The sequence below is a fragment of the Hyla sarda genome, chromosome 3 (genome assembly GCF_029499605.1).
Source record: "Hyla sarda isolate aHylSar1 chromosome 3, aHylSar1.hap1, whole genome shotgun sequence".
NCBI classification, from domain to species: Eukaryota; Metazoa; Chordata; class Amphibia; order Anura; family Hylidae; genus Hyla; species Hyla sarda.
Genome location: NC_079191.1, coordinates 15,725,799 through 15,751,022, shown reverse-complemented (window position 1 = coordinate 15,751,022; position 25,224 = coordinate 15,725,799). Strand labels below are relative to the sequence as shown.

General features: G+C 44.0%; 1 protein-coding gene across 3 annotated transcripts in view; it reads left to right on the top strand.

Annotated features, from left to right (window-relative positions):
• PNOC (prepronociceptin) overlaps nucleotides 1-23,744 on the top strand; it is a 123,601-nt gene extending 99,857 nt beyond the window's left edge. For all 3 annotated transcript variants that reach the window (XM_056563807.1, XM_056563805.1, XM_056563806.1), the window contains exon 3: nucleotides 20,596-23,744. In XM_056563807.1, the coding sequence (XP_056419782.1) occupies nucleotides 20,596-21,192 (597 nt within the window). In that variant the 3' untranslated portion in view covers nucleotides 21,193-23,744. The remainder of the gene's footprint in view (nucleotides 1-20,595) is intronic.
• The last annotated feature ends 1,480 nt before the right edge of the window (nucleotides 23,745-25,224 follow it).

Below are 25,224 nucleotides of genomic sequence, written 5' to 3'. Positions count from 1 at the left end.
TGGTGTTGTCTCAGCAGCTCCCAAGCTCCTCCCTCTCTCTGAGTGCTCTAATTGTTTGGGTAGTATTGTTCCAGTGGCTATCTGGCTCCTCCCTCTCTTTTGACAGAAAGTTGTATAGTCCTCTCATTGTGGTGTTGTCTTAGCAGCTCCCCAGCTCCTCCCTCTCCCCTGACAGGAAATTGTGTAGTCCTATCATTGTCATTGTGGTGTTGTGTCCAGTTTCTTGCTCCTCCCTCTTTCTTGACAGGAAATTGTGTAGTTCTATCATTGTCAGTGTGGTGTTGTCTCCAGTTCCTTGCTCCTCCCTCTCTCTTGACAGGGAATTGTGTAGTCCTATCATTGTCATTGTGGTGTTGTCTCCAGTTCCTTTCTCCTCCCTCTCTCTTGACAGGAAATTGTGTAGTCCTATCATTGTCAGTGTGGTGTTGTCTCCAGTTCCTTATTCCTCCCTCTCTCTTTACAGGAAGTTGTGTAGTCCTCTCATTGTCAGTGTGGTGCTGTCCCTGGGTCCTCGCTCTTTCCTGAGTGAAGGCATAATCTTCTGCTGTATCAGGAGACATGGCTGAATCTGAATTAGGTCCTGACCTCAGACCACATCCTAAACTTCAAATTCAAAGCCTTCTTTTAAGGCCCCACTTTTTACTTACTGCTTCTTGCTATCAGTGTCTCTTCCCCTCTGGCCCTGTTCACATTATAAGGCATATAACATGCATACAACTACGTTTGAGCTCCCAATTTTAAAGTGTACCTGTCGTCAACAAAAACTTTTTATATAATGTAGATAATATCATTATATGTATATTTGTAATATACATTGGTTAAAATGTGTACATTTTAGGGTGAAAAGATGCTTTGCAGCTATCGCATGTGTGTCTCCATGAGGAGTCCAAATACAGGAAGTATGAGCCGGGGGCGTGTCATAGAGGCTCAGTGTACAGAGCCCTGCTTGTTCTCAGTGTACAGAGCCCTGCTTGTTCTCAGTGTACAGAGCCCTGCTTGTCCTCGGTGTACAGAGCCCTGCTTGTTCTCAGTGTACAGATCCCCGCCTGTCCTCGGTGTACAGATCCCCGCCTGTCCTCGGTGTACAGATCCCCGCCTGTCCTCGGTGTACAGATCCCCGCCTGTCCTCGGTGTACAGATCCTCGCCTTTCCTCGGTGTACAGATCCCCGCCTGTCCTCGGTGTACAGAGCCCCGCTTGCCCTCAGTGTACAGAACTCTGCTTGTCCTCAGTGTACAGAGCCCTGCTTGTCCTCAGTGTACAGAGCCCCGCTTGTCCTCAGTGTTCAGAGCCCCGCTTGTCCTCAGTGTACAGAAACCTGCTTGTCCATAGTGTACAGAGCACAGCTTGTCCTCGGTGTAAAGAGCCCTGCTTGTCCTCAGTGTACAGAACCCCGCTTGTCCTCAGTGTACAGAGCCCTGCTTGTCCTCATTGCACAGAGCCCTGCTTGTCCTCAGTGTACAGAGCCCTGCTTGTCCTCAGTGTACAGAGCCCTGCTTGTCCTCAGTGTACAGAGCCCTGCTTGTCCTCAGTATTCAGAGCCCCGCTTGTCCTCAGTGTACAGAGCCCCGCTTGTCCTCAGTGTACAGAGCCCCGCTTGTCCTCAGTGTTCAGAGCCCCACTTGTTCTCAGTGTACAGAGCCCCGCTTGTCCTCAGTGTACAGAGCCCTGCTTGTCCTCAGTGTACAGAGCCCCGCTTGTCCTCAGTGTACAGAGCCCTGCTTGTCCTCAGTGTTCAGAGCCCCGCTTGTCCTCAGTGTACAGAGCCCCGCTTGTCCTCAGTGTACAGAGCCCCGATTGTCCTCAGTGTATAGAGCCCCGCTTCTCCTCAGTGTACAGAGCCCATCTTCTCCTCAGTGTACAGAGCCCTGCTTGTCCTCAGTGTACAGAGCCCTGCTTTTCCTCAGTGTACAGAGCCCTGCTTGTCCTCAGTGTACAGAGCCCTGCTTGTCCTCAGTGTACAGAGCCCATCTTCTCCTCAGTGTACAAAGCCCTGCTTGTCCTCAGTGTACAGAGCCCTGCTTTTCCTCAGTGTACAGAGCCCTGCTTGTCCTCAGTGTACAGAGCCCTGCTTGTCCTCAGTGTACAGAGCCCTGCTTGTCCTCAGTGTACAGAGCCCTGCTTGTCCTCAGTGTACAGAGCCCTGCTTGTCCTCAGTGTACAGAGCCCCGCTTGTCCTCAGTGTACAGAGCCCATCTTCTCCTCAGTGTACAGAGCCCATCTTCTCCTCAGTGTACAGAGCCCTGCTTGTCCTCAGTGTACAGAGCCCTGATTGTCCTCAGTGTACAGAGCCCTGCTTGTCCTCAGTGTACAGAGCACTGCTTGTCCTCAGTGTACAGAGCCCTGCTTGTCCTCAGTGTACAGAGCCCTGCTTGTCCTCAGTGTACAGAGCCCTGCTTGTCCTCAGTGCACAGAGCCCTGCTTGTCCTCAGTGTACAGAGCCCTGCTTGTCCTCAGTGTACAGGGCCCTGCTTGTCCTCAGTGTACAGAGCCCTGCTTGTCCTCAGTGTACAGAGCCCCGCTTGTCCTCAGTGTACAGAGCCCCGCTTGTCCTCATTGTACAGAGCCCTGCTTGTCCTCAGTGTACAGAGCCCTGCTTGTCCTCAGTGTACAGAGCACTGCTTGTCCTCAGTGTACAGAGCCCTGCTTGTCCTCAGTGTACAGAGCCCTGCTTGTCCTCAGTGTACAGAGCCCCGCTTGTCCTCATTGTACAGAGCCCTGCTTGTCCTCAGTGTACAGAGCCCTGCTTGTCCTCAGTGTACAGAGCCCTGCTTGTCCTCAGTGTACAGAGCCCTGCTTGTCCTCAGTGTACAGAGCCCCGCTTGTCCTCAGTGTACAGAGCCCATCTTCTCCTCAGTGTACAGAGCCCTGCTTGTCCTCAGTGTACAGAGCCCTGCTTGTCCTCAGTGTACAGAGCCCTGATTGTCCTCAGTGTACAGAGCCCTGCTTGTCCTCAGTGTACAGAGCACTGCTTGTCCTCAGTGTACAGAGCCCTGCTTGTCCTCAGTGTACAGAGCCCTGCTTGTCCTCAGTGTACAGAGCCCTGCTTGTCCTCAGTGTACAGAGCCCTGCTTGTCCTCAGTGTACAGAGCCCTGCTTGTCCTCAGTGTACAGAGCCCTGCTTGTCCTCAGTGTACAGAGCCCTGCTTGTCCACCCTCACTTCCTGTATTTGGACTCCTCATAGAGAAACACAGGCAATAGTTGCAGGGACAAAAATATACATATAATTGTATTATCTACATTATATAAAAAGTTTTTGTTGACGACAGGTAAACTTTAAAGTAGATATGCAGCATAAACATTTTTTGTCTCCCTGTGCCCAGGCTGCAATAACAAATAAAATGAACTTTTACTCACCTTCCTGTGCTCCGGTATCGGGGCCCGTTCCTCCGGTGCTGCAGGTCGCCAGCCGCTGCGATGTCCCGCCTCGAGCGGTGATAGGCTGAGCGAACTGTCACGTAAAGGAGCTCTGGCGTTTCCATATAGGAGCTTCGAGTCCTGTACTAAACGGTGAATGCAGGAGTGTTCTACAGGCTTTTCGTTGCCCCACCACCTTGAGGATTGTCTATAGCTGCTGCGCTCTTATTCCTATCCAGCCTTTGAGTTAACCCCTACTGGTCCAGAGGTGCTTCCCCACTTCTTCTACAGACACTTGAGTTAAAGTTTGTTTTATCTGTTATTGCAGCCCAGGCACCGGGAGACAAAAAATGTTTATGCTGCATATCTACTTTAAGTACGGGGGGAGGGGGGATATATTAAACTATCTTAAAGAATCAGTACTAGAACGCATACAGTCGTATTTGTAGCGGTGAAAACTATGACAGTTTTTGCAATAAAAACAAAAAACAAAAAAAAAGTTGTAAAAATTGTTGCCCTTTTTTCCCCCAGTTTTTCTTGGTCAGATTTTGTGATTTCTGCCGTTATTTTTTATATACGGACGCAACTAATTATGGCAATTTCTGTAGACTCCATTTTATAGCTATCTTTTTACACGGTGTGAACACAGCCTAGAACTACAATGTATTGTGTAACAAGTCAATCCTCCGTGTCAATTAGACATGATGTACTAAGAATTGTGTGTCAGTGATCAAAAGACTTGTAATTCGGTACTATATAGTGGTATTGTTGCAGTACTTTGTGTTTGTATTATTTGGTACTGTGTGGTGGTAATATTACAGTATTTTATGATGGGATTATTTGGTACTGTGTGAGGGTATTATAGTATTTACTCATGATATTATTTCGTACTGTGTGGTGGTATTGGTATAGTGATTTTGATGGTATTATTTGAATATTGTTTGGCAGTATAATTACAGTACTTTTCGATAATATTATTATTGACTCATTGGAGATTATGGGCATGCTCTGTGACCTGTACTGAGGTTGCTGTACAGGGGGGAGGTGACCTGTGACCATTACCTATTGTCTGCTATGGGAGACAGTTATGGGCATGCTCTGTGACCTGTGCTGTGGTTGCTGTGCAGGGGGAGGTGACATGTGGTGGCTATGATCTGTAACCTGTGGTGAGGTCATTGTACAGATAGGAGGTGACTAATTATTATCACGTATTAAAGTGAACTGAGTAGGTACTACATTCTTGCTACGGAATTTACGAGTGCAGAAATCCTGCTGCATCAGCCCCCCATTCCCACTCTTTAATCGGATTCTACTGCACCATGAAAATTCCACGAAAAAATTTCAAATTCCAGACTCCGCCGAAAGAATAAACTCGTTCATTCCGGTTGGGGACTACATTGCTGTCAATGGTGGCTGCACATGTCCCTGTGGTCCTAGCGGTGAAAGATTTCGGCGGTGCCCACATATGACAGTATCTCCATCCGGAATATCTCCAGGGGAAGATTTTATAGTGTGAATGTGGCCAAACTCATTATTTTCTTCTTGTGTTTTCCCCCCTTTAGTGGCAAGACATTGTGGCATTTTACCTTCCAATGACTTTGATAGGTGAAAAAAAAAATAGCAGAATGAATGCCATTTGTGCACGTATGTTGGTGTTGATGTCACGTGATGAAAGAATCACATGATTTGTGATAAGAAAAAGGCAGGCGATAAAGCACCAAAATAAAAACACTTACTTTCAATAATTTTCTATTAAGAATTGTTCAAATGTTATCAGAAATCATCACATGCAAATGCTAGGAAACAAAAACCAATACAGTAGTAGGGATCGACCGATATCGATTTTTTAGGGCCAATACCGATAATCTGTGGAGGTTGGGGCCGATAGCCGATAACTTATGCCGATATTCCGGTACAAGTTATCGGCTATTTATCCTCCCCCCCCCGCGTGACTCCGCTGCAGATCAGTGATTTAAAGCGGGCGCTTTAAATCAATGAACTGCAGCGGCTTTTGTGCCCTCCCACCACAGCAGCGCACCGCCCCGGCTCCATTGCCTCCCCCATCCCCGTATTTATAATTACCTGTTCCCGGGGCCCGGGGTCCACTCTACATTTGGCTCCGAATGTCACTCGTCAGTGTGCACAGCGTAACGCAGGGCGCAGCAGGAGCCAGAAGTAGCGTGGACCCCGGGAACAGGTAATTATAAAACTGGGGATGGAGGAGGCAATGGGGCCAGGGCAGTGCGGTGGGGGGTGGGGCGCGGTGCTATGGGGGGTGCGGCGCGGTGCAGTGGGGGGGGGGGGTCATTATCGGATTATCGGCAAGGTAATTGGCGATACTGATAACGCCCAAAATCGTGAATATCGGTCGATAATATCGGCCAAACCGATAATCGGTCGATCCCTATACAGTAGTACAGAAAAAAACGTAATAAAAGAAACAAGGTAAATCTGCTCCTGAGATGTTCCAAATTGAAGTAAAGTCCAGGGAGGAATAACCTGAAAAGGGAGAAGGCTGCCCGATCATGATGTAGAGAACGCACCGTAGCAGAAACACTAATGCATGCTCAGTAAAAACTACATACAACACATCCATTATCTCAAGCCCAATAGCAGTGAGAAAATAAGAACCGTTAGATATCTATCCGCTACTCAGCATTTGGAACAAACTGTTCCGAATGCTGAAGATGGCGGCGGGAGCTCGTGACGTCATAGCCCCGCCCCCTCCTGCCATCATACCCCGCCCCCTCAATGCAAGTCTATGGGAGGGGGCGTGACAGCCGTCACGCTCCCTCCCATAGACTTGCATTGAGGGGCGGGGTATGACGGCATGAATGGGCGGGGCTATGATGGCACGAGCTCCCGGCGCTGTCTCCAGCGTTCGGAACAGTTTATTCCAAATGCTGAGCAGCGGATTACCCCTTTAAGTTTACTAATAATCTTCTCAACAGTAGGAACTGTTGCTGTTTTCCAGTGGCTAGTGAGGGCTATTTTGACAGTTATACAAATGATACAGAAAATATCACGATGGAGAAGAGGAAGTTGGTCTAGGCCAATAAACAACAGCACCAGTTGAGGAGACCATGTTGTCGTATTTATCCCAAGAGATCGAAGAAATAGGAAGAAGGAAAAAAAGGCAGAGATGGCGCTAATATAGAGCAGTTAATCCAGGTATAAAGGGCTGGATATAGTTACAGCAATAGGTATATTGCTCACCTGTATGTGTCGTGCAGGCAGGCACAACACTGGGATGCGCATGTAGATAAATTTGGTGTCGGGATGTAGCCGGCCGTAGGCCCGCTGTGCCAACGGTGAAGATGCAGAAGATTCAGCTGGTATAGCGATGACTTGGCGAGGTTCACATGTACCAAGGAAAAAGTTCCAATGTTAGGCTAAGAGGCGCACACCCGAATGTAGATTTGAACAAATACCATTTTTATTGGGTCATGAAAAGGTAGTTAAGGCAGGGACTACGCGTTTCAAAGGTATATCCTTCTTCTTCAGGTCCTTCATCCCTATACCAGCTGAATCTTCTAAGAGATCGAAGAAGGTGTTTACAGGCCACCCAGATGGGTTGTATGACTGGACAGGAACAGAGAATGTGAAAAAGGGAGTCTCTATGGCCACAATGGCGCCAACATAAGTCTGAGGAATTCGGGTATGCCTTAGCTATTTTAACCGGGATGTAGTACCAACGCAGTATGGTTTTATATGCACTTTCTAAATGGAAAGAGCATTGGAGAGTTTTATGGACGTGTTTAAATGCTAGACTCCATTGTTCAGGTGAGTAATTCCTAGTTCACGCTCCAAAAGACCAAGCAAATAGCTTCTACTACATAAATCAGGCCCCAGTAAAGAAGAGTAAATAAGCTTCAGACCCTTCATATTAGAAGCAAAAAAGTGAAAAATATTGTTAGAGTCTATGGAAGGAGCAGAAGAGGGTAGTGACTGCATAAAATGTCTGATTTGTAAATATTAAAAGAAATCACTATGAGGCATATGATATCAAGAGCGTAAAGCTTCAAACGTAAGGAGATGATCACCATCAAAAAGCAGGCCAGCGGTAAGCAGGCCACCCGCAGTCCAATCTCGGGATAGAACCTTGCAGTAAGGATATTGGTGTATCCGCTTGAATAACCACCACCGGGGTGCTAGAGTGTGTAATGTAGTGTTTCCAGGCTAGAAATGATGCGTTCACTACTGGGTTCGTAAAGGAAGGGGGTTTAAGCTGCCAAAGTGGAACAGCAAATCTCAGAGAATATGGAGCTACCGACAGGCTCTCAATTTGGATCCAGGGGAGATCTGGATCGCCCTTAAACCAGTGTTTTAGAGCAGCCACTTAAGTGGAAATATAATAGCCATGTAAATAAGGAGATCCAAGACCTCCCGCTATTTTAGACTTAGATAATATAGATGGAGATAACCTAAGTTTCCCTCCTCCCCAAATAAAATTAGTAAGAATCCTATCCTGATTAGGGAAGGACAATGGGAAGGGTGCGAAAAAGGTAGAAGAACTTGGGAAGGAGGAATATTTTGAATGTTGCCACTAAACCCATCCAGGAGATCATGGCTTTAGAGAGAGCGTCTGCCTCAGATGCAATGGAAGTCAAGAGGGGAGTATAGTTAGAGGCATGAGTGGTTGAATGCGGGTAAGACTGCTGGACTCCAATATAACTGGAGCGCCAGTCAAAGTTGTAAGTGGAACGTAGGAGGGAGTCAGTGATCTGGGGAATATTTATAGGCAGGGCTTGGGTTTTTGTGCCATTAAGTTTATAATAAGAGAGGGTACCAAACATAGTGAAATGTTCCATCAATACGGGTAGCCAATTAACCGGATCAGACAGGGACAATATATCATCGGCATACTGGGAGATGATATGGTAGTGGTTCCTATTTTAACACCTGAAATACGAGGGTCCAAATGAAGAGCCTGAGCTAGGGGTTCCATAGGGAGGAAATAGATTAGTGGGGATACGGGACATCCTTGGCGGGAGCCATTGGTTATGGCAAACTCCCTGGAAATGACACCATTAGCTAATACTTTGGCGGCAGGGAAGGAATATAGGGAGGAGATGGCAGACAGGATATTTCTTGAGAAGCCCATGGAGCAAAGAACGAGAAGGCATAAAACCACCAAAGGTGATCAAAGGCCAACAACACAGCTGGGATAGAGGACTGTCCCAAGAGAACACTAAGTAAGCGACCGGTATTGTCAAAGGTCTGACACCCTGCGACAAAACCCGCTTGATCTGGGGAAATTAGGGACAGGAGAATGGGGGCCAAACGGGTGGCAATAAGTTTGGCAAAACCTTAAAATCCTGGTTCAGGAGGGAGATCGGGCGGTAATTCTGCGGTAAGTCTGTGGACTTACCAGGTTTTGGTAGAGTCGTGATTGGGGCTTGTAAATTCTCCCCAGGCAAGGAACCAGAGGATATGGCCTGCTGGCAAAAATCTTTAAGAGGGGAGGACAAAATACCAGGGAATGTTTGAAAATAAATGCTAGCTAAACCATCAGGCCTTACCTGAAGGGAGAGTGCGTATAGTCATAGAAATTTGGTCATCTGAGATGTCCCTATTTAACATTTGGAGCTGGGAGCTTTCCAAAGGATAGGGGATGAGTTATAGATCACGGAGGGGTCTGAGCATTGGGGCCTCCCACGATCTCCTGAATAGGGTCTCGGCAGTCTGCTGGAAGGGGGCATGCCGACCTACATGGAGTGCTGGCCGACAGGCCCCCACCATGTATCCCATAGATGGCCATGGCTACCTGCGGGGGTCGGAATGGCCCCTTCCGGCAGACTGCCAGGGCCTTGTTCAGAAGATCGTGGGGGTCCCCAGCGCTCGGACTGCCCATGATATATAACTTATCCCCTATCCAAAGGAGTTATATTTTGCTTCACTACTCCTTTGATGGGGCACTCCGCCCCTAGACATCTTATCCCCTATCCTCTTTAAAAATAAAAAACAGTGCGCATGATGCAAACAAGGCAAACTTTTTTTTTACAATTTGTGCTGCAACACTTTTTCAACAAATCTGTCGCAGTCTACTCAAGAAAGAGGTGATTTCAGTTTTAAATATTCCCTCCATTATTTTTGAATAAAAAGCACCACAAAAACTAGAGAAATGAGGGGGCAGATATTCGTGGTGTCTGTTCGTAGCCCAAGGGCCATAACGCCCAATAGATCCCCTTATCTGTGACAATAAGAGAAGCCTTGTAGCGGATTTCTGTTGCACTCTCTTATTTTCTGCGGGATGATAGAATTCACCTTGGATGACCTCTGCCCCTGACCTCACATTACAGACTGATGAGAAGACGCTGCACCGTAGTCCCTGTAAATACCGCCGTGCCGATACCTCATAGAAAGCAGCAGATGTGACATTATGCCGGCCCATTCATTTGTTCTCATCATGACGATAATTACGCCGCTGATATTTTTCATTTTCCCGGATCATTAAGCAGGTTAAGTATCCGGCACACTGGGGCCGCTCTTCATTGACCCAGCTCGGTGTTTGATGTTGGAGCTTACACTAATTTTATATTTTCCTGTATATTTTTATTTCTTTCATTGCACACTAGTCCTATGCTTCTCAAGATTCAGCACTCAGTAATGTTTGCATCCCCCATAAACAATGTTTGTGCGTTACATTCGTTCCAGAGAAACTGATCTACTCTATGAATCGATGGGGGTCTCAGTGGACAAACCCCCTCACCACCACCAATCAGCATGTTATACCCTTTCCTGTGATTAGGACATGACATGATTTCAAATAGATGTATGTATATAATATATATATATATGTATATGTATATATATATATATATATATATATATATATATAATTAAAAAAAACGATAGGGAATCGGCACTGTAACGATGGACTTCAAGTCCTAGGTGGGTGCTCACCTTCAACAGGTTCAAACTCCAAACCTTCCAACGTAAAATCCAAAAAAGGAAGCGGCACTCCAAATTGCAAAAAGCAATGTGTTTATTCACCCATCAAGTCAATGCGACGTTTCAGCCTCACAATGAGGCCTTTCTCAAGCCAAGGCTTGAGAAAGGCCTCATTGTGAGGCTGAAACGTCGCATTGACTTGATGGGTGAATAAACACATTGCTTTTTGCAATTTGGAGTGCCGCTTCCTGCTTTGGATTATATATATATATATATATATATATATATATATATATACAGGGCTCAAGTCTTGCAGGAATGTGTGGGAACTGAGTTCCTGCACTTTTTCCACATCAGGATCACCATTCCCATTAGCAGGAGTTCGGTGGTTGGCACTGCAATGGGGGCACCATGACACCTAAGAAGTCCATCTTTTTGTAGAGTTGCTGACTGCTTTGGAGGCTCCGCCCTGGTGAACACCCCAACCCCCCCCCCCCCCCCCAATATACGGTAGAAAAAAAAATGTAACACACCTAATGATTTTGGCGATCAACTGTCTGTGTACAGGAGCCAAGTCCTGACAGATGATGTAACGGATGAACTTCACCTGCCCAATCCTTATTTCTCAGATAAGTGGCCCCAGAGAGGTCCCCAAATGAACATCCAGCTGATAGCCTTCTCATATGTGTACCTTAAAGGGGTATTCTGGTGTAATAGAAAAAATATCAAAGTGGCAAAGACATGACTCTTTTTCTTCTGGTTTTCCTCCATTTGTCTCTTCAACCTCCTTCTAAGACGAGCTCTTGGAGCAGGACCTTCCTGGTCAGCCAATCACTGGTTGAGACGGGACACCAGTGACCAGTGATTGGTTGACCGGGCAGGTCCAGCTTGAAGAGATGAGGGGCAGGGAACCGGAAGAAGATCTAAAGCTGCAGCAGGATTAGTAGGAGAATGGGGGAGGTAAGAATAGTTTTTTTTTTTTTTTTATGTTACCAGGGCCTTTGGCTGTCTGGGCATGCTGGGAGTTGTAGTTTTGCAACATCTTGAGGCACACTGGTTGGGAAACACTGAAAAAGCAGAGGTTTCTTTATTTAATTTTATTATTTATCTATTAATAGATATTTTACTGTCTGTATCTTTCTTGCTTGGCGCTTGAAAATGTAATCAGTGTTACGTTATGCGCTCTGAATGCACACTCTGGCCATGAGCGTATGGTCCCGTTACCTGCTGCTGCTGGCGGGGCTGGGATTCGCATTGCGGGATCCCAGCCCGTCACTCACCGGGTGCTTCTCCTGCCCTTTTCTCTGCCTCTCTGCTCCAGTGTGCGTGTCCCCGTCCCCTAGGGCGCACACGCGCCGGAGCTTTAAGATTTAAAGGTTTAGTGTGCCCATTAGTGAAGTAACACCTGTGGCTCATTGATAAATTCCTCCACCTCCCACTCTTCTCTGCCGGATCTTTGTTGCCCTAGTGCCTGAGAGAAAGCGTTCCAGAGAATTGCCTTGCCGTGTATCATAGCCTTTGCTCCGTGACCTGACCTTGCTCCTTTGCCGCCTGCCTACTGACCACTTGCTACATTCCTTACTACGCTCATGTGCCACCTGCCCTGACCTTCTGCTATCCTGACCACGTGTTGCCTTATCCCACCTGTGCCTTGAATCTCCTCAGCCGCCTGTGTGGTCGAACCGTGCCAGTCCATCCTGCTTTGCGACTGGCTCTGGTGAAAACCAGCGGCAACTTAGACTCCGCTCCCCGTATGGTCCGAATCATCTACCACACAGGTCCAGTGGATCCACTATCATCAGTGTTCCAGTCTACTGAAACATGAGTGTTACAATCAGTTCATAGTCATAGCCGTGAAGTTGTTCTTTCTAATTTAATTCTAATTTAATTTTATATATATATATTTCTGTGGTGCAATGCAAAAAAAAAATATATATATATATATGAAGTATATAAAATAAATATATATATATAAAGTCTTTACATAAAAAATGAGCATATGTCAACTTTATATAGTTTTGTAATAATTTTAGTTTTACTAAAAAATCATTTTGCATCACCATATTCTGACACCTACACATTTTTTTATTTCTGTGTTTGCGGAGCAGTCTGGGGGGTCTAATTTTTTGTAGGGTGAGCTGTAGCTTTTATTGTCACTATTGGAGAAGAGATACATATGGTGCAACTTTTTTTTTTCCATTATATCTTTGTTGTCAGGCAAGGTCACCAAAACAAAAATTGCAATTTTGTCAGCGGGTATTTTTATAATTATATTTTAATTTTGTAATTTTCTAATAGTTTTTGATATTTACAGTTGCGATGGTGCCAATTTGCTATTTGTTTTAAATTTTATTTTATTTTTTTCAAGGGGTGTCAAATGTCAAGACTTGGCACCATTGGACCCTGCTCTATCCATAACACAATGTATTGTTTGCCTTTATTATTTCTTTGTTATAATAACCAATATGAATATACGACCACCAAACTGCATAGAAAAGTGGCATTTTAAAGCGCAACTGTCATGACATTTTGGTGCAATAACCTGCACTCAGCCTTTATACTGTGTGCAGGTGGGGGTATAGCAATGTTTTTACCTGAAATTTGGCGGCTTTCATGACTGCAAAAAAGGCTTTTATTCAAAGCCACTGACGGTCGGATAGGCGTGGCGCGAGGTACGCGATGCCCCGCCGCTGCCACATCTACCCCCACGCCTACCCCCACGCCTACCCTGTATGTCCGCGCTGGGACCTCTGTGTGATTGACACACAGGTCCCAGCGCATGCGCCCTTCAGCTAATCTAACCTGCGAGCTGCTGTGTGTCCTCCAGCAAGTGCTCGCTCCCGACGCCGTCTTCCTCCTCAGTGCGCCTGCGCAGTGCTAGGTGCAGAGAGCGCGCTTCCTCTCTGCACCTAGTATCGAGAACTAACCTGATTGCGCGCTGCTCTGCGCAGGCGCACTGAGGAGGAAGACACAGCAGCGCGCAGGTTAGATTAGCTGAAGGGCGCATGCTCTGGGACCTGTGTGTCAATCACACAGAGGTCCCAGCGCCGACATACGGGGTGGGCGTGGCGGTGGCAGGGTATCGCGTACCTCGCACCACGCCTATCCGACCGTCAGTGGCTTTGAATAAAAGCCTTTTGCAGTCATGAAAGCCGCCAAATTTCGGGTAAAAACATTGTTATACCCACTACCTGCACACAGTACAAAGGCTGTGGGTAGGTTATTGCACCAAAATGTCATGACAGTTGCGCTTTAACCCTGTGTATGTGGGGGCTTTAAGAAAAGAGGGTCAGTATGCATAATATATGGTGGAACTGAAAATATATGATGATACAAGATGATAGTTCTTTGGAGAGGTTTTATAGCTTTGGTTGTATCATAACTGAGTCTTACTTTACTTGCACTACCACTTCTGACCACAATGAGTGCTATACATAATTTCCATAAACAACAGCGCCCTCTAACCCTCACCAAGTCATCTGATTCAGTCAAAACTGACGATCCTGAAATGCAATAAACTTTGGAATAAAGTAGCCTCCAGAAAGGAAATAAAAAGTCGTCTTTTGAGTCACCAGGAAGAGTTCTATCCTGTATTTATTTTCGGAAAGCGGGTGCTATGGGTCTGTAATTAGGGACGCTGCGCCCATAGGCAAAGTATGACGCACGGGTCTGGTCTGGTTTAGGACGCGCGTAGAGAACTGGTGTCTGCATAAAGGGCAAATAAAATACCAAGTGACAGGACCATGACAGGACAGGACCGGCTGAGCACCTGAGCGTGTTGTGCGCCCCCAGCCACGCTATACACCTAGAACACAACATGCGAGTGGCGGATTTAATTAACCTCACACCACATAGATTAACCCCTTTACTAGGGACAGGTTATATTTTATTGTGAGGATTTTCAACCTCATTTTGAAGTACAAAATACGATTTTTTTAAATTCATTAGTTAAAAGTATTAGTTTTCGGTGTCCATAAACTATGATGTTTATAGAGGACCCTCATCTATGTTGTCCATAGTGATTGATAGATATGAAATAGATAGATAGATATGAGATAGATAGATAGATAGATAGATATGAGATAGATAGATAGATAGATAGATAGATAGATATGAGATAGATAGATAGATAGATAGATATGAGATAGATAGATAGATAGATATGAGATAGATAGATAGATATGAGATAGATAGATATGAGATAGATAGATAGATAGATAGATAGATAGATAGATAGATATGAGATAGATAGATAGATAGATATGAGATAGATAGATAGATAGATAGATATGAGATAGATAGATAGATATGAGATAGATAGATATGAGATAGATATGAGATAGATAGATATGAGATAGATATGAGATAGATATGAGATAGATAGATAGATATGAGATAGATAGATAGATATGAGATAGATAGATAGATAGATAGATAGATAGATATGAGATAGATAGGTATGAGATTGATAGATAGATAGATAGATAGATATGAGATAGATAGATATGAGATAGATAGATAGATAGATAGATAGACATGAGATAGATAGATATGAGATAGATAGATAGATAGATATGAGATAGATAGATAGATATGAGATAGCTAGATATGCGATAGATAGATATGAGATAGATAGATATGCGATAGATAGATATGCGATAGATAGATATGCGATAGATAGATATGCGATAGATAGATATGCGATAGATAGATATGCGATAGATAGATATGAGATAGCTAGATATGCGATTGATAGATATGCGATAGATAGATATAAGATAGATAGATATGAGATAGATAGATAGATAGATAGAGATAGATAGATAGATAGATAGATAGATATAAGATAGATAGATAGAGATAGATAGATAGATAGATATGCGATAGATAGATAGATATGAGATAGATAGATATGAGGTAGATAGCTATGAGATAGATATGAGATAGAAATGAGATAGATAGATAGATAGATAGATAGATATGAGATAGATAGATAGATAGATATGAGATAGATAGATATGAGATAGATAGATATGAGATAGGTGAGATAGATAGATATGAGATAGGTGAGATAGATAGATATGAGATAGATAGATATGCGATAGATAGATAGATAGATATGAGATAGATAGATATGAGATAGATAGCTATGAGATAGATAGCTATGAGATAGATAGATATGAGATAGATAGATAGATAGATATGAGATAGATAGATATGAGATAGATAGATATGAGATAGATAGATATGAGATAGATGATAGATAGATATGAGATAGATGAGATAGATAGATTGATAGATAGATAGATATGAGATAGATAGATATGAGATAGATATGAGATAGATAGATAGATAGATAGATAGAGATAGATAGATAGATAGATAGATATAAGATAGATAGATAGAGATAGATAGATAGATATAAGATAGATAGATATGCGATAGATAGATAGATATGAGATAGATAGATATGAGATAGATAGCTATGAGATAGATATGAGATAGAAATGAGATAGATAGATAGATAGATATGAGATAGATAGATAGATATGAGATAGATAGATATGAGATAGATAGATATGAGATAGATGATAGATAGATATGAGATAGATGAGATAGATAGATATGAGATAGATAGATATGCGATAGATAGATAGATAGATATGAGATAGATAGATATGAGATAGATAGCTATGAGATAGATAGCTATGAGATAGATAGCTATGAGATAGATAGATATGAGATAGATAGATAGATAGATAGATATGAGATAGATAGATATGAGATAGATAGATATGAGATAGATAGATATGAGATAGATGATAGATAGATATGAGATAGATGAGATAGATAGATTGATAGATAGATAGATAGATATGAGATAGATAGATATGAGATAGATAGATATGAGATAGATATGAGATAGATAGATAGATAGATAGATAGATATGAGATAGATATGAGATAGATAGATATGAGAGATAAATATGCAAGAAGATCGCAGCACTCCAAGTTGTGGTGAAAAACGTGTAGGAGCGTTTATTCCATCAAGTTCAAAAAGAGCAACGTTTCGGCTGCATACAAGCAGCCTTTATCAAGCCGCTTGATAAAGACTGCTTGTATGCAGCTGAAACGTTGCCCTTTTTGAACTTGATGGAATAAACGCTCCTAAACGTTTTTCACCACAACTTGGAGTGCTGCGATCTTCTTGCATATTTATCTAACCTCAATCCTGTGACCGAGGATTTACACCGATAGCACCCACCTCTTGAGGTGTGCTGCTCCTCTCTACACTTCTAGATATGAGAGATAGATAGATAGATAGATAGATAGATAGATAGATAGATAGATAGATAGATAGATTTAAAAAAAAAAAAGGTAAAAGTTGGTCAGCACATACTGATACACATCCATTGTATGGACCAGGTATACAGGTGCACACCGCTGTGGCTGAACTACTACACAAGCAAAAGAATTACAGCAACACACCGCTAGCTTAAAGCTATATATCAGATATATGAAATATGAAATGCTATATTGCTATAGTGAAAAATGGAGGTTCTTAGCTTACCATTCGGCCAAATATCACGTACCATCCCACCACGATAAAGTGACCTCATTGGGATGGACCCTATACTATGAATATGCCTCTGAGCATTCAGTTACCAGGCTTGCTATGTCTGAAACATCCAGCACCTTATAAAATGGGTGGGGTGCACAAACCAACATGGAGGTAGCCACTGGTATGCCTGGTCCATACAATGGTTGTGTATCAGTATGTGGTGACCAACTTCTACCTTTCTTTGTATTGTTGGTTTGTTGGTTTGTGTACCCCACTTTGGTTTGTGCACCCCACCCATTTTATAAGGTGCTGGATATTTCAGACCTTGCAAGCCTGGAAACTGAATGTTCAGAGGCATATTCATAGTGTAGGGTCCGTTTCAATGAGGTCAATTTATCGTGGTGGGATGTTATTGGCCAAATGGTAAGCTAAGAACCTCCATTGTTCACTGTAGCAATATAGCATTTCATATTTCATATATCTCATATATAGCTTTGTGCTAGCGGTGTGCTGCTGTAATTCTTTTGCTTGTGTAGAGACATATGAGATAGTTAAATAGATATGAGATAGATATGAGATAGATAGAAAGATATGAGAGATAGATAAATAAATAGATATATACAATAACCCCCCGACATGCGATGGCCCCGACATATGATAAAATCGACATACGATGCTTTTATATGTCGGGGCCATCGCATTAACTGCTATCCGACAGCGCAAAATGCTTAAGCTGCTGTCGGATAGCAGTTTAAGCAGCCCGGACAGGTTCACTTACCTATTCCCGCTGCTCCGGTGACTTCTTCGCGATCCTCCGGTGTCTTCTGCATCTTCTCCTGAGTCCGGGCCTCGCTTTCCGGCATCATTATTACGTCGCTGCTCCGTCCCGGCGCCGCAACGTAATAACATCACCAGAAAGCGAGGCCCGGACCCCGGAGAAGATGCGGAAGAAGCCGGAGGATCCCGAAGAAGACGCCGCAGCAGCGGGACAGCATCGGGAGCCGCTGGAACAGCATCGGGAGCCCCTGGGACAGCATTGGGAGCCCCTAGGACAGCATCGGGAGCAGTGAGGACGCGGTCCGGAGCGGCAGGGACAGGTGAGTATAACTTCCTATACTTTACATTGCACGGATCCCTCAACATACGATGGATTCGACAAACGATGGGTCGTTTGGAACGAATTACCATCGTATGTTGAGGGACCACTGTATTAGAGATAGAGAGATAAATAGAGATGAGATCGATAGATAGATAGAATCTATCTATCTTTTACAATCATGGCTGTAAATGTTGGCACCCCTGAAATTTTTCTATAAAAAAAGTATTTCTCACAGGAAAGGATTGCAGTAACACATGTTTTGCTATACACATGTTTATTCCCTTTGTGTTTATTGGAACTAAACCAAAAAATGGAGGGAAAAAAAGCAAATTGGACATAATGTCACCAAACTTCAAAAATGGTTTGGACAGAATTATTGGCCCCTTAACTTAATATTTGGTTGCACAACCTTTGGAAAAAATAACCAAAATCAGTGGCTTCCTATAACCATCAATAAGCTTCTTACACCTCTCAGCCGGAATGTTGGACCACTCTTCCTTTACAAACTGCTCCCGGTCTCTCTTATTGGAAGGCGCCTTTTCCCCAACAGTAATTATAAGATCTCTCCACAGGTGATCAATGGGATTTAGATCTGGACTCATTGCTGACACTTCAGAACTCTCCAGCACTTTGTTGTCATCCATTTCTGGGGCTTTTTGACGTATGTTTGGGGTCATTGTCCTGCTGGAAGACCCAAGATCTGACACAAACCCAGCTTTCTGACACTGGGCTGTACAGTGCGACCCAAAATCCATTGGTAATCCTCAGATATCATGATGTCTTGTACACATTCAAGGCCCCCAGTGCCAGAGGCAGCAAAACAACCCAAAACATCACTGTCCTCCCCCATATGTCACTGTAGGTTCTGTGTTCTTTTCTTTGTAGGCCTCATTCCGTTTTCGGTAAACAGTAGAATGATGGGCTTTACCAAAAAGCTCTATCTTGGTCTCATCTGTCCACAAGATGTTTTCCCAGAAGGATTTGGGTTACTCAAGTTCATTTTGGCAAAATGTAGTCTTGCTTTTTTATGTCTCTGTGTCAGCAGTGGGGTCCTCCTGGGTCTCCTCCATAGTGGGGTCCTCCTGGGTCTCCTCCATAGTGGGGTCCTCCTGGGTCTCCTCCATAGTGGGGTCCTCCTGGGTCTCCTCCATAGTGGGGTCCTCCTGGGTCTCCTCCATAGTGGGGTCCTCCTGGGTCTCCTCCATAGTGGGGTCCTCCTGGGTCTCCTCCATAGTGGGGTCCTCCTGGGTCTCCTCCATAGTGGGGTCCTTCTGGGTCTCCTCCATAGTGGGGTCCTCTTGGGTCTCCTCCATAGTGGGGTCCTCCTGGGTCTCCTCCATAGCGTTTCATTTCATTTAAATGTCGATGGATAGTTCGCGCTGACACTGATGCTCCCTGAGCCTGCAGGACAGCTTGAATATCTTTGGAACTTGTTTGGGGCTGCTTATCCACCATCCGGACTATCCTGTGTTGACACCTTTCAGCAATTTTTCTCTTCCATCCACGCCCAGGAAGATTAGCTACAGTGCCATGGGTTGCAAACTTCTTGATAATGTTGCGCACTGTGGACAAAGGCAAATCTAGATCTCTGGAGATGGACTTGTAACCTTGAGATTGTTGATATTTTTCCACAATTTTGGTTCTCAAGTCCTCAGACAGTTCTCTTCTCCTCTTTCTGTTGTCCATGCTTAGTGTGGCACACACAGACACAATGCAAAGACTAAGTGAACTTCTCTCCTTTTTATCTGCTTTCAGGTGTGATTTTTTTATTGCCCACACCTGTTACTTGTCCCAGGTGAGTATAAAGGAGCATCACATGCTTGAAACAATCTTATTTTTCCACAATTTTGAAAGGGTGGCAATAATTTTGTCCAGCCCATTTTTGGAGTTTGGTGACATTATGTCCAATTTGCTTTTTTTCCTCCCTTTTTTGGTTTAGTTCCAATTCACACAAAGGGAATAAACATGTGTATAGCAAAACATGTGTTACTGCAATCCTTTTCTGTGAGAAATACTTCATTTTCTAGAACAATTTCAGGGGTGCCAACATTTACGGCCATGACTGTATCAATCTATCACATATCTACCTATCTATCTTATAAAAATCTATCTCATATCTATTTCTCTATCTATCTACCTATCTCATCTATCTATCTACCTATCTCATCTATATCTCTCTATCTATATATATATCTATCTATCTATCAATCAATCACATATCTATCTATCACATAGATAGATATGAGATAGATAGATAGATATGAGATGGATGGATGGATAGAGAGATAGATGAGATAGAGAGATAGATGGATGGATGGATGGATAGATAGATGTGAGATAGATAGATATGAGATAGATAGATAGATAGATAGATAGATAGATACATATGAGATAGATAGATATGAGATAGATATGAGATGGATGGATGGATAGATAGATAGAGAGATAGATAGAGAGATAGAGAGATAGATGAGATAGATGGATGGATGGATAGATAGATAGATGGATATGAGATAGATTTTTATAAGATATAATAGAAAGTAAAGGTTTTCAACCTCAAGTTTGAAGAAGTCCATAATATGATTCCAAACATTTATTTTTCTAATTCCAGACACCATATAAGATGTCACTTATTGCTATGTTGTATATATCTTTCTAACCTTTACCCTTTTTGTATTCGTAGGTTTGCATTGTAGAGTGTGAAGGAAAGATCTACTCCAGCTCCATGTGGGGTCCATGCAAAACAGTCCTTGTAAAGTCCTCGATACAGCTCAGCATGGACAGCTTCGAAGAAGACTTTAAACCCTTCAACCTGGACGACAGCCAGTTCACCAGTAACTTCAAGCGGCTGAGCGATCTCACCAAAATGGTGGACCTGAGTAAAATTAAGGATGAGAAAAGATTGTCTAAACTTAGTAACCTGATCCGCGAGCAAGGAGAGGAAGAAGACGCCAGCATCGACGGCGGAGAAACCGCCCTGGGGATGAGCACCGGACCTGATGAATTCGGGAACCTGCAGGATCCTACAAATGCCATGGCCAAGCGATTTGGCGGTTTTGTAAAAGGGAAATACAGCTACAGGAAATTCATGGGTCCGTCGAAGGATCTTCAGAAGCGTTACGGAGGCTTTATTGGTGTCCGAAAGTCAGCCCGGAAATGGAACAACCAGAAGAGGTTTAGCGAGTTTCTACGGCAATACTTGGGGATGTCCACGCGTTCGGCGGAGTACGACAGCTTCACCAATGATATGAATGAGCTGAACGAGCGGAACGAAATCTAAGACGATTCTTCATTGATGCACATAGTTATTTGATTTGGAACTGAGAAGGCAGAAAGTCAACCTCACATCAGAGTATACTTTAGGAATTTCTCGAAGAAAATTTTTTTTTTTGTCAGTGATATTTTTGGCTCATGGCTTCTGGATGATGTTCTGCTCAGATCCTGGAGAGCTTTACCGATTTTCGTTTTTATTGTCCACTATTGCTTTTTCCCGCTCATTGAACACAATGTTTGTGTAAATATATTGCATGCAAAACGGGGGTCTCATCTGGCGCCAAGGTCGAATTCTTTCATTAATTAAACGTTTACTTTTGCCACGACTCCACATTCCTCCTAGAATTTTAGGGCCATGGAGCTGTGCTGGGTCACTTAAAGGGGTACTCCGCACCTAGACATCTTATCATGGGGGACCCCAGAAATCTACCTGCTGCACCCAGCGTCCGTTTAGAGCGACGGGGTGCAGCGCTGGAGACTTGTGGTGTCACGGCCATGCCCTCTCAATGCAAGTCTATGGGAGGGGGCGTGACAGCCGTCACGCCCCCTCCCATAGACTTGCATTGAGGGGGCATGGCCGTGACTTCACAAGCAGGGCGTGACCATGACGTCACGAGCCTCCGCCCCTCTTTGCCAGTCATCCGGCACGGAGCGAAGTTCACTCCATGCACCGGATGTCTGGGGTGCCGGAGCCAAGATCGCAGAAGTCCCCAGTGGCACGACCCCTGCGATCAGACATCTTATCCCCTATCGTTTGGATAGGGGATAAGATGTCTAGGGGCGGAGTACCTCTTTAGGGTTTGATGTTTTTGTTTTTTTTTTCATTTTGACGTGTGCAAGGATATTGTCCAGGGCTAAAAAAAAAAAAAGAAAAAACTAAAAATTGGTATTACTGGTCAGCTCCTTCCGCTTCGATAAAGCTGAGCTGCAATACCAGACTTAACCTATGGACAGGTGTGGCGCTCTTTTTTTGAAAGAAAAAAGCCATGTTCTGCTACTCCTGGATATGGCGTTTTCATTCAGTTTAAAAACTAGAGCTTGAAATCATGCAACAAGACAATTCATTACCTCGTTTACCAGACAACCTAGTCCAAAGCTCATTGTTGACCATACGCAGTAATGGTCCAGTGCCGAAAATCCCCTTTTGAAACTCATTGACCATAGATGTTCGATATCTTATTGCGCATGGTTATCTTCTGGCCTGGTTCACATATAGGAGAACCTTGGAGAGAACGTGGGTAAGATTTGTGTTCCTAAACCAGTGTTTCCCAAGCAGGGGGAGTACTGTGAGCCCTGCCTTGTGTACTGTCTGCCACCCAGCTTTCACAGTCTCCTAAAGAGAATATTTGGCTGATATATTGGAGGTCCTTGGGATAGCTGGGTGGCACACATACGTGGCGTCCAGGTTTTTCAAACTCCTTAAGCCCCATGCAATCTCCCTGCCCCCGCACTAATAACTTCTCTTGGCCCACAATAAATTTTCTCTCCCCCGCCCACTCCACCAGCTCTCGCTGCCCTTGTACTTACTAATCTCTGCACCTGTCTACTGGACAGTTAAATCATGCTTTACCATGACGCTGGTCCGGCGCCATGATATTAAAACTACTGGGCAATCTCCGCAGCCCGAAAGTAGAGTGATCAGGAGATGTATCGGGAATCTCATAGACATCTCCTGATTGTGTTGCTCTCGGGCTGTGGAGATTGCCCAGGAATTTTAAACATCCTGCCACCGGACCAACATCATGGTAAAGTATGATTTAACTGTCCAGGCTTCGCACTTTTACTCTCCTGCTGTGGAATTGTCCAGGTTTCTGATTGTTTACTTTTGGGCTGCCGATATTCTTGGTATTGGGACATCCTTAAACTCTACTTTATTTTTATTTATTTTTTACTTATAAGTAACATGTACCAAGTTCAATCAAAAAGTTGCAAGATGGGAAATTGGGGGCACAAGTCCTAGATCCCCCCCCCCCCCCCCCCATTGATATTTTGGGGTCCCAAGCTATGCTGGATATAAATGTAATTATATGATCAGAATTATAACTCTCTTACCAGAAACTGTAAAAGAGAAAAAGTTTTTTCAAACAAAAATGATTTTCAAAGTAGAAGATCCCTGCAGGGTAAAATAATCTCAATTGGAAGTCGGATGAAAAGAAAAAGTAATCGTTTTCCCAATTTCACGCCTTTTCGATCAGGAGTATGAGAAATGGTATCTTTGGATGAAAAGTTGGCACATGTATAAAATAATAATAAAGTATCTGAAAAGGACTTGGTGACAATTGGTGACAAATTCCGAGAAGGAGAAACAAATATTTTGGCTTCTTAAAAAGAACAATTAAGCCAGTGTGCCACCAAATGGTGCCACATAAAGTCACGGGGTATTCTCCATTACAGCCAATGCTTTCGGTGGAGATTACCTTCACAAAACATATGATGGAGAATGTCGGGAGCTCTGTATGCTTCTTTTTAAAGGGGTACTCCGGTGGAAAACTTTTTTTTTTTTTAATGAACTGGTGCCAGAAAGTTAAACAGATTTGTAAATGACTTCTATTAAAAAAATCGTTACCCTTCCAGTACTTTTTAGCAGCTGTATGCTACAGAGGAAATCCTTTTCTTTTTGAATTTCTTTTTTGTCTTGTCCACAGTGCTCTCTGCTGACACCTCTGTCTGTGTCAATAACTGTCCAGAGCAGCATAGGTTTGCTATGGGGATTTTCTCCTGCTCTGGACAGTTCCTGATACGGGCATAAGGTGTCAGCAGAGAGCACCGTGGACAAGACAAAAAAGAAATTCAAAAAGAAAATAATTTCCTCTGTAGCATACAGCTGCTAAGAAGTACTGGAAGGATAAAGATCTTTTAATAGAAGTAATTTACTAATCTGTTTGACTTTCTGGCACCAAATAGTTCCCCATTTAATCTCAGAGATACATCAGAGTACAGACCCTAAGTTGTCTGAGGGCACCTACGTAGATCAATTCACAGGCCGGATAAAAAAGACTTAAAGGGGTACTCCGCCCCTAGACATCTTATTCCCTATTCGCTGGGGACCTCCGCTCCCTACTGCACCCGGCATTCGTTTAGAGCATCAGGTGCAGCGCCGGAGGCTCATGACATCACGGCCATGCCCCCTCAATGCAAGTCTATGGGAGGGGGCGTGACAGCACAGAGTGAAGTTCGCTCCATGCACCGGATGCCTGGGGTGCCACAGACGAGATCGCGGAGGTCCCGCTGCTCGGTAGGGGATAAGATGTCTAGGGGCAAAGTACCCCTTTAAATCTGAGACAAAGTAACTAAGGTCAGCACATCGACGATGTCCCCATACCAGTTGGAAGACAAAGACTGAGTTTGAGGCACAATTGAATTTCAAAATGAGAATGGGTTTCTAAATCTGAGGAGGTAGACATCCAATATTCCTAGGATCAACATCAAATGCTGCAGGTTTATAGGTTTTCTTTTGATGTCTTTAAAAGTTCTCGTTGGTGGACCAATGTAGGTTTCTAGAGTAGTCTAGGTGGCCTTATAAGTCTACAGAAGCTTCAGAGGATTACAGACATAGCGGTCGAAACTGGACAGTGACGCCCGAGTGGTCCCAATGTCTCATAAGAAGACATCAGAATTAGAATATTAAGAATATAATTAGTAGTATTTGTCTTTTCCTATAGCACTATGGGTCAAAAATGTTAACTATAGTGCAGATGTCTAACAAGGTGGACAATGTGGACCCTTCAGTCATGTGGACCTCGTAAGAAATACTCATAGATAGTTCATCCATGTGTTCAGAATGACGATAATGAGATGGTGGGGAACAAAAACAATAGCTTCTACTATTGAATATCGTTTGCCTATCCAAAGGATAGGGGATAAGATGTCTGATCGCAGGGGTCCCGCCGCTGGGGACCCCCGCGATCTCCCTGCTGCACCCCCTGTCATCTGGTGCACGGAGCAAGCGAACTTCTGATGCCTGGCATTGCAGGGGGCGGAGGCTCGTGATATCACTGCCCTGCCCCCCTGTGATGTCACACCCAGGCCCCTCATTGCA